Source organism: Haliotis rubra, unplaced genomic scaffold, assembly GCF_003918875.1.
Source record: "Haliotis rubra isolate DU_JTF1 unplaced genomic scaffold, ASM391887v1 Scf1930, whole genome shotgun sequence".
Taxonomy (NCBI): Eukaryota; Metazoa; Mollusca; class Gastropoda; order Lepetellida; family Haliotidae; genus Haliotis; species Haliotis rubra.
Window position 1 is genome coordinate 1 of NW_025765926.1, and position 10,867 is coordinate 10,867.

At 41.5% G+C, this 10,867-nt stretch overlaps 1 protein-coding gene across 1 annotated transcript; it reads left to right on the plus strand.

Annotated features, from left to right (window-relative positions):
• Positions 1–8,735: 8,735 nt before the first annotated feature.
• On the plus strand, positions 8,736–9,706 carry LOC124274693 (calphotin-like; the record flags this gene model as incomplete). The annotated part of the gene is made up of 2 exons (XM_046710058.1): positions 8,736–8,820; positions 9,153–9,706. Coding segments are annotated over 2 exons (639 nt in total), but the record flags the coding sequence as incomplete, so codon positions are not given.
• Positions 9,707–10,867: the final 1,161 nt, after the last annotated feature.

Genomic DNA, 10,867 nt, shown 5'->3' on the forward strand with positions numbered 1-10,867 from the left:
AAATACATATAAGCATTTGCTGTGTGCTAAAACTGTATGTACCTATTTACCTAAGTAAAATTTCAGATTCTTTTAGCAATTGCAAAATAGGGTTGTTAAGTTTACCGATTCAAATATATCAAATGTCAATTTTAATATCACGCGTAATAGACGTCATATTTTTACATGACATGATTAAATATCGAGGTAAAAACACAGAAATGGGATCAATTTGGATCAGTCATTATACAAATAAGGCCTAACGACACCAAGCGATTTTGACAGAACCGTCTATGAAAACAAGTTGTAACTCGAAACTAGGCAAAGCCAGGAGACCAAAATTATAAGACAGAAGATTGTGAGAACATATAGCTTTCATTTTCCACAACAGTTGTCACGATTTCAGGTTTATACAAACCTGTAAACAAGATAATTTACCTCCTGAAATGTAGATGAATTCTGCATCGGCCCTCATATCTATTCCTCATATGACGTCACAGAGACGCCCCGCTCTGATTGGTTGAAATTTCGTTCGCGGGTGAGAATTGTGCACTGTTGTCAAAAAGGTCGATTTAAGTTGATTAAAGATCGAAGTGAGTAGTTTTAATGACGGGGTTTCATTTATAGCGATGCCAGTTAGTGATTTATGTATTTGTACCCCTAGAGTATATGTGATCTTTAATGTTGTCAATGGTTACGCAACTCGTGAACATATCAACTTTTCAGACCACTCGATGACATAAACATGTTATTTGACAACATTAACAAAATATCCTCCATGTCTTCTTTTTTGGAGGTTACAGAAAGGGCGAGTGGTGACGAATGACATTAAACATGATCGCCATCTTGGTTCGTTTGGCGAAGCAGCTGTGAGAATGGTTCGCTTGCGAGCGCGGGCGCTCGAGCGGGCACAGGCGTTCAGGATCGAGCGCTCGCTAGCGTTCGTGGGCACTCGCGGTTCTGAACACGCCTCCGGATGGTGTATGTGAACTGTGGGTTCGCACTGACAGAGGTCAGGGATTGATGCCAAACACGGACACTGTTATTCTGTTGCCATATTAACCACCATTTACTTGTTACCTTGTTGCCATAGTAACCTACGCAGTTGTATCCTATAGATTGTACCCGATATCAGTTATGATCGTATGACTGTGCCGATGTGACGTTGTTGTGATAAGTGATGGAGGGACTGTGTGCAGGTTAAGTGTGCATCGTGGTTTGAATATATTGGGATGAGGAAGGCAAAGTTGGGGGTAACTGCGTATGAGTTACATGTGAGACACAAGTGGTACAGCATATGTCAATGTGTTCTATAGAATGTATGATAGCGTGTTTTGTCATGTATAGTTGGGGATTTGGGTTAATAAATTTTTTAACCAAATCTTTTTGTTTTGTTTGTGACGTCTCCATAGCTTATGTCTTTGCACAGAATTAAATGCTTTTGAAAAAATCAACAAACAATGCATATAACCTGCCACTTTGAGTATTTAAATATCTTTGTATCACACACTGTAATATAAACATGTTATCAATTGTTGTATATCCCTATCTATATCCAGCCTGAGATTCATTTAATTTATTTATTGTTTCTCCCCAAAATATTAATCTTTGGTTGATGATTGAGGTGAAAACGTTACTAAATATGCTGAACAGTGTGATTTCCCCTGTAGTTATCAACATTGTTCAAATTATTTTGCTTGTGTAAAGGAACTATTATCCCAGGAGGTAGGAAATTTCCCTCTCTAATATCAGATTGAAAACTAACTCAAGATAAGGTAGGAGAAGATCAGCAAATACCGAAAAAAATTCTGCAATTAAATCATCTATTCCTGGGGATTTGGAGAGTTTAAGGTTGTTTATGCTATCTAAGATCTCTTCTCTGGATATTGGAGAGTCAAGAATTTCTTTGTAAGGTCACTGTTTGGGTCATCATTCAACAAAAGTCATGGTCATCACTTTCAGTATTTCTCTCAATATCTACATTTTCACCAGAAAACAGTGTTCTAAAGTGGTGAAACCACTCTTGGGTTTGGATATTGCTTTTGGAACTCGCTTTCGATTTAAATATACTGAGTCAAAAAGAAACTTCACAAAATGTAATTTGAAAATAATGAATAATTTTTCTCTGATGATACATCTATGTATCCGAAATGGGATCCCTATCTTCGACTCTAGAAAACGTTAGCAAAACCCACTCAAACCCATCCATTCCTCGTGCAAATGACGTTAGTGCCAAATCAGGTTTTGCACGTGCAGTCGATCACGTGATCTTCGCATCGAAGTTTTCTTCATATGCACGTGTTTGCATTGGCCTCAAGAATTGAAAAACACTTTTAAACCACAGTTCTAACGGTACTTGAAATGCCACGATTGTCAAATGTGCAACGTGAACGTGCCGTTGGCATGTTGCAAGCGGGAAGATCAGTTATTGACGTCGCAAGAGCAATGGGATGCAGCCGTCGTACTGTGTATGACTTGCGAGGTCGTCTACAATAAACTGGCACCACTTCTGATCGCCCAAGGTCGGGTCGTCCACGTGTGACGTCACGAGCAGAAGACCGTCAAATCGTCCTATGTCACCTACGTGACAGATTTCTGCCGGCTACACGAACCAGGGCTGAGATGTTTAGAGGTCGACTGTCCTCACAGACCACTCGAAATCGGTTGCGGGCTGCCAATCTCCATTCTCGACGTCCATATTGTGACTTGACATTCTGTATACCCATGTTTTGGAACGGCGGTGTAGCCTAATGGAACTGATTATGGCACTCAGTGTATCAAGTACATCACACAGAACTCAGCAATGAAATAATAACAATTTAACCATCTTACCATCTTTTGTTCTTTTATAGTGCCCTGAAGAAAGAATGTGAAGGTTTTTTGACTCAGTATATTTCAGTTCGTACCAAAACCTTTTGGAGTCATTGATGTTTTCTATTTTATTCTGTTTTTCTTTATATACTATCCAAAAAAAGAAACGCATAGACGATCTGTATTTTTAAAAATCTATTAATTACCTATTGTGTTCAAACAATCGTCAAATTGTAACGACAGTGTTGATATTTCCTCACTTTCTTTTCATATTTGATGCGGCTAGACAAGGGCGTCTACAATAAAGTCAATGCTAGCATCAATACATGTAAGCGCACTATCGACTGACTTGTCTAAGAGGTTTTGCACAGAATCTGATAAAATCTTTTGTCTAAAATATTCAAGTTTGTCATTATCCCAAACAAATTTGAAAGCATTATTATATGTGTTATGTGTACATGTGCATGAGGGCGGTGGGGTAGCCTAATGGTTAAAGCCTTGGCTCGTCATGCCGAAGACCCGGGTTCGAATCCCCACATGGGCACAGTGTGTGAAGCCAATTTCTGGTGTCCCCCGCCGTGATGTTGCTGGAATATTACTAAAAGCGGCGTAAAACCAAACTCAGTCAGTCAGACATGTGCATGATTCTCTAACATGAAGCGCACGTAATTTCATAGTGACCGGGACATGTGCTGATTCAGTTCGAGATAGTATCGCAAAGTCGGTTACATAATCAAACAGATGCAGAGGAGATAATATAGATAAGTTATTAAGTTATATTTCTGTTGAACTAAGCAGCCAATACCTACATATTGGATGCATATTAGTTTATATTGTATTAATTAAGTATCATTTCGCATTAGATATCATAACGACATTCAGGCGAATTCAGAAAACCCGTTTATCAGACAATAGCGAAGCATCTTAGAGTATCTTAGCTTGACAATGGTGTAAGATTCTACACCGAAGCGTCGCTTTATGCAATAAACAATGTGTTATCAATAAAGTCGTGTGCTTCATTTTGACACACCTACTTCTAGTATGAAGAATGAGGACTATTCTTATGGAAATACATCTTCTTTATTCTATATAGGCGACGTTTCGACATAGATTATAATGTCGTTGTCAAGCAATTGAATCTATGTCTAAATGTCGCCTATACAGAATAAGGAAGTTGTATATACATAACACTGTCCTCATTCTTCATCTCCTCAACTTCTAGAGTGCTAGAATGCCAATAAACCCCATTTATCATACGCGTACCTCTCCCACTGAATACTTGAGGAATAGCGAAAAGGCTGATTGACGAACTTCGGATTTACATAATACAAATGTACTGATATCATAGTATACACAGTCATATATGTATCTAATGGAATTGTCAGTAAAGAGGTGCATGCGGAATAAAGAGTTCACTATAACAATGAAACAAATAAACCGTCGGTCATAATTCAATAAATACGTATGCTTGATGTTGACTATTAAACTTATGTAAACCAGATATTTTGATACGAATGTAATATATTTTATACCAGTGTCATAGTAGTTTTCTGGTTGTTGGTATTGTGGGAGTGTACTTTGGCAGAGACTCGGCAACTGTTCCCAGCCTAGTAACATTCTGAAACGTTTTTAAGACACTTGATATTTTTATTTATTTTATTATTTTTTTTGGGGGGTGTGTGTTTCAAATACAGTTTTCAATGTATTCCCCTCTCTATACTGTATACCAGTTTATATACTTTATTGTAGAGAGGGAAGTTACATTTGCCTGAATACGATCGCGAATCCTTGTAATCAGGAAGTGGACTCCGTGTGTCCCACTGGGACGTTTTAAACCAATAATTCTCTTTGACTAGATTGGTGATATCGCTCTGTCTGAGTGAACATGGACTATTTGAAGAGTAAAGACATGTCGATTTGTCACGGTGATAATCGACGACCATTTACTATTGTTAGTCAAGCTGATCTGCGAAACGTGACGGTGTGCATTAGGCCGTGAAATGATCGCGCCCATAGCTAGTATTATAGCACGCTAAATATAGCGACAGACAGACAAACAGACAGAATATTTATTAAAGTCTCACCCTGTTATACATATACTGAGTCAAAAAGAAACTTCACATTCTTTCTTCAGGGCACTATAAAGAACAAGAGATGGTAAGATGGTTAAATTGTTATTATTTCATTGCTGAGATCTGTGTGATGTACTCGATACACTGAGTGCCATACTCAGTTCCACTAGGCTACACCGCCGTTCCAAAACATGGGTATACAGAATGTCAAGTCACAAGAAATAAAATGCGAAATTTCTCAGTTCAATATCGTGTATGACCGCCCCGCGCATTCACCACTGCCAAACACCGTCTCCTCATCGACTGCCTGATGCTTGTGAACACGTGGTTGGGGATTCTGCGCCATTGCTCTTGCAAGGCAGCTCCAAGTGCCTACAAATTCTGAGGTTGGTTCCTGAGACCACGAAGCCTTCTCCCAAGTGCATCCCAAACGTGCTCTATTGGATTAAGGTCAGGGGACCTCGATGGCCAGTCCATGACGTTGATTCCAGCGTTTTGAAGGAAATTTCGTGTCAACATCGCGGTATGCGGCCGAGCATTATCATGCTGGAACTGTAGACCTGGGCAATGAGCCGCCATGAAAGGAACGAGTTCAGGGGTGAGCACCTGGTCGCGGTAAGCAGCAGCTGTGAGGTTTCCACGGATGACCAGAAGTCGGGAACGGTTGTTCCCACAGAAAGCACCCCACACCATGCAACTTCCGCCCCCGAATCTGTCGACTTCCTGTACACAACACCGTTCACGACGTCGTCTCTCTCTCTCTCCGAGGGTAAACCTGGATTCATCGCTAAAGACGACTCGATTCCAGTCTCTGGGTCCATCGGAGGTGACGTTGGGCCCACAGCAGACGTTGACGTTGATGAAACGGCGTCAATATTGGCCCACGATATGGACGTCGAGAATGGAGATTGGCAGCCCGCAACCGATTTCGAATGGTCTGTGAGGACAGTCGACCTCTAAACATCTCAGCCCTGGTTCGTGTAGCCGGCAGAAATCTGTCACGTAGGTGACATAGGACGATTTGACGGTCTTCTGCTTTGAGAATATTTCGCCCAAACAAAACCTATGAAAGATGAGGCGAGGTGAAAGTGGATTTAACGTCGTGCTTGAGAATATTTCGCTCATATGACGACGTGCATGCGTGTGTATGTGTATGTGCGGCTGCTTGTACTAGCCCAGACTGAAGCTGGTTTTATAGTGCTAGCCCACTGAGATACCATGCCGCAGTGAAGCAGGAATACCCCACTCAGACACATTATACTGACTCCGAGCCGACCAGTCCTTGTTGTACCCATTAATGCCGAACACCAGGCAGGGACCAACAAGTACCATATTTTAACGTCTTTTGGTATGACGCGGTCGGGGATCGAACCCACGACCTTCCGCTCCTTGGCCGGACGCTCTAACCACTACACCACGGAGGCGGTTAACCTTGCAAAGTGATATTTAGGTAGATATATAGTATTCCCAGAAATTATCGAGAAAGTTGTTTCGTCAAATATCTAATATGTGTATATAAACTATAGAAGTTTTACTTGAATGAATATGTGAAGATATGATTCTCTTACAGTGTTTTTAGTACTTTGTGAGGCCTCCATGCCCTGCGATACACGACTCAATGCGCCGATCACTACCGATCAAAGTTTGTAGGAAATCGTGTGACAGCGTATCCCAATATTTTGTGGCCACGCCTCACTAATAATATTTATTTTCTCATCCGATATCCCTCCTACGGTCCCGTACATTTCTTATTCTTATAAATTAAGTTATGCCGTGACCACGACTTATTTAAGTCGTGTCTACGACGTATCATCTCGTGGCCTCGCCTTAATATCTCATGGCCACATCTTATTATCTCATTACCACGCCTTAGTATCTTGTGGCCTTGCCTTAACTATCTCGTGGCCTCGCCTTATTATCTCGTGGCCTCGACTTATTATCTCGTGGCCTCGCCTTATTATATCGTGGCCTCGACTTATTATCTCGTGGCCTCGACTTATTATATCGTGGCCTCGACTTATTATATCGTGGCCTCGACTTATTATCTCGTGGCCACGCCTTATTATCTCGTGGCCTCGCCTTACTATATCGTGGCCTCGACTTATTATCTCGTGGCCTCGCCTTATTATCTCGTGGCCTCGACTTATTATCTCGTGGCCTCGCCTCATTACCTCGTGGCCACAACTTACTATTGATATTTAGTTTCTCATTCGATGTCCCTTCTACGGTTCCGTAGAAAGACGAGAGGGGCAAACAATTTCACACTCATACGTGTAAATTCCTATGATAGTGATGCATCATATTGCAGTAGGAAATGGCTGTCTGTACAGTTGTAATTAATTAAGTTACTTCCAACCTGCTACGTTGTGATACAGGTAAGCTACAGCATCATGGCTTGGTTGTCTGTAGATACGTATTGGGAAATATTTTAAGCAGAGAAGACGCCGAGAATATTACAGTTCAGTTACAGAGAAACCTCGTTATCCAAAGGTCTTCAGGTTTCCATCTGTGTGTCAAGTTATCCGCAGTTCGTCACAGGCGGGATACAGGTATCAGACCAAGTGCCACTCACGCGCGGAAAGGTCACGTGAGTTCCAGCGGAATATGCATAATGGCCGAAGCTCAGATAACAGAAACTGTTTTCGCGATGAAAACATAATTAACCATATTTTTGAAATAAAAATTTGGGTACATGTTTCGGATGACTTTATCTTTCACCCAGCAAATTATTGCAATTGTCTAGTATTCTCCTTTAACTAAAAAAAGTCGTCACTAATCTTTAGAGAAAGATGCGGTCAAACGTTTTCTATGATAATATATGCCTATGGTGATATCTTGTGCAGTATTTTGAAGTTGTAAATGGATTAATCATTTTCTAATACGTATTGCATTGCACGACATATGGACGCTGGCAGGTTTTCATGACTTTGTTAACACACAAACCTGTTACACCTGCGTTTCATTTTAATAAATCAATCAGCCAATCAAAATATAACACTTGTGACACCACCACATATTTTGAAACTATAAGAAACTGGTATCTACATCAGCCTTCCAAATCACAACTAAACAGTGGAGTGAAAGGTGAGTATATCCACAAGACTCTGAAGGCGAAGACCTACAACAGCCTAACAGTTAAAACTTTAACTTTTACATGCTCTTGGAATCTTTCAAAGGTACTTTTGTACTTAGAACATTGTTTCAGCAACAAGTTGACAATTTACTGACACTTGAGACCAAGGCTATTTGATTATTGTTTTGATTACTTATTACAAGCAAGGGATTATCTCAGGGTTCATTTCACATTTTCATTTGCTCCTAAACAACCAAACGTTTAATCAAAGGAATCAAAAGTGATTGTCATCACCAAATACAAATGCACTTTTTATAAACCGTTTACATGTCTTTTTCGGATATGACTTTGAGACAGCTATACTGACATTAATGGGTGGTGCTATCCAGTTTTCCCCATTATAGTCGGTGCTTGTTTCAGATTACAAGAACAACAACGAGAAGGGAGGGATCAAGTAACGCAATGGTACAGTATTCCTGCACTGTTAAGTTAGACTTAACAGGTGTCAACGTTTTATATGTTGTATATGCCGACTTCATGACATTGACAAGAACAATACTTTGTTACCCGTGGGGTAATTCTTGTGTAAAGAATAAGTTCTTTTGTTTTCTTCACATTCACTTCAAGATAACCATATTCACACCATGATACAAAGTCACTCATATAATCTCAATAACGATCTCCCCGTCCCAGTTCATCCTCATGTGGAGGTAAACGGTCTGGTCAAAAAGTTAAAGTAGAAACCTGTAAGTAAATTGCTGTTAAATCACTGTAATGCTGTTAGTGACTTTTCGTTCTAGACTGTACTTCCCACAACGTGCGCCTTCATCCTGATGATGAGCTTGAGTGTCTTGGGTCAAGACTGTCCGCCACCGGACACAGGCTGTCAGGACTTGGAACCTGAATCGGTTGAAGTTGAAAGAGACTATGCAGCCATTAGGTAATGTTTGTCCTGTACAACAAAGAACACAATGACAGCAGTATCAGCAAACTATTCACTTATACTAATACAAAGCCTTTTGAAAATACCCAATAAGTATCTGCATCGTTCTAGTCATCCCCGTCTCAGTCTCCATCGTTGTAGTCATCCCCGTCACAGTTACCATCGTTGTAGTCATCCCCGTCTTAGTCTTCATCGTTGTAGTCATCCCCGTCAGTTACCATCGTTGTAGTCATCCCCGTCTTAGTCTCCATCGTTGTAGTCATCCCCGTCCCAGACTCCATCGTTGTAGTCATCTCCGCCACAGTTACCATCGTTGTAGTCATCTCACTCCCAGTCTCCATCGTTGTAGTCATCTCCGTCCAAGTCTCGGTCGTTGCAGTCATCCCCGTGCAAGTAACCATCGTTGTAGTCATTCCCGTCCCAGTTACCATCGTTGTAGTCATCCCAATCCCAGTCTCCGTCTATGTAGTTATCCCAGTCCAAGTCATCATCTTTGTCGTCATCTCTATCCTAGTCTCCATCGTTGTAGTCATCTCCATCCCAGTCTCCATCGTTGAAGTCATCCCCGTCCCAGTCGCCATCTATGTAGTCATCTCCGTCAAAGTCCCAATCGTTGTAGTCATCTCCGCCCAAGTCTCCATCGTTGTTGTTATCTCCGTCCAAGTCCCAATCGTTGTAGTCATCCCCGTCCCAGTTTCCATCGTTGTTGTCATCCCGTCACAGTCTCCATCGTTGTTGTCATCCCCGTCCCAGTCTCCATCGTTGTTGTCATCTCCGTCCCAGTCTCCATCATTGTCGTCATCTTCGTCCAAGTCTCCATCGTTGTAGTCATCTCCGTCCCAGTCTCCATCGTTGTAGTCATCTCCGTCCCAGTCTCCATCGTTGTAGTCATCTCCATCCCAGTCTCCATCGTTGTAGTCATCCCCGTCCCAGTCTCCATCGTTGTAGTCATCCCCGTCCCAGTCTCCATCGTTGTAGTCATCCCCGTCCCAGTCTCCATCGTTGTAGTCATCTCCGTCCAACTCTCCATCGTTGTTGTCATCTCCGTCCAAGTCCCAATCGTTGTAGTCATCTCTGTCCCGGTTTTTCATCGTTGTAGTCATCTCCGTCCAAGTCTCCATCGTTGTAGTCATCCCCGTTTAAGTCACCATCGTTGTAGTCACCACCGTCCCAGTCATCATCGTTGTAGCCTTGACACACATGTACTGTCCGATCAGCTGAATTATGTCAAAACCAGTCAAGTTAAGAATGTGTTTCCTGATATTGCTTAGTTACCTGGTATTCTGCTAGTTTGTGAATGGTTAATTAGCTGGACCGATGCCCGCCATTGAAATCAACGCATAGAAACCTTTCAAGTTCGATGTAAATGTGACTGATTTCTTCAGAGACGATCTGTTATTCTTTCAGGACAAAAGCTGAACGTGTACTCACAAGAGTCAATCGATGTATCTCCTCTGGGTTTGAGGATGAGCAGAACTGCCCTATACCAGAGAATCTAACGGACTTCTCCGAGAGAACCGGAGCCAGCAGAAAACGGTGTGAACAAAATATATTGTAATTAATATCAGCTATTTTACTGCATGAGAAACTCCCTGCGTTAAGACTAGATGATACCTACACAGAATGCCATGTCTGAACTACCGTTTACTATAACAAAGAGAGGCCTGTGGGGGGTCTGTAAGCCCATCCGATGTAAGCTTTTACTGCACTGCTTCTATGCTATTTCTTCACCACCCATATCTCAGCAAAGGGACACAACCACAGAATACAGTATACTTAAAAAAGAAGGGACATTACATTTTGGGGTGTCATTATGGATTGTGTCAAAATGTGGATTTTGAAAATGATTTTTCCATTCACAACGTGTTATGAATTTCGGGAACACACGACAATTTCGTGCGTGCGTTTTTCATTATGTGCACGTGAGCATGGTCGGTGTAAATTCCGAAATTTAGAGTGAAACATGTGTTTTGCTGGACCGATTACAAC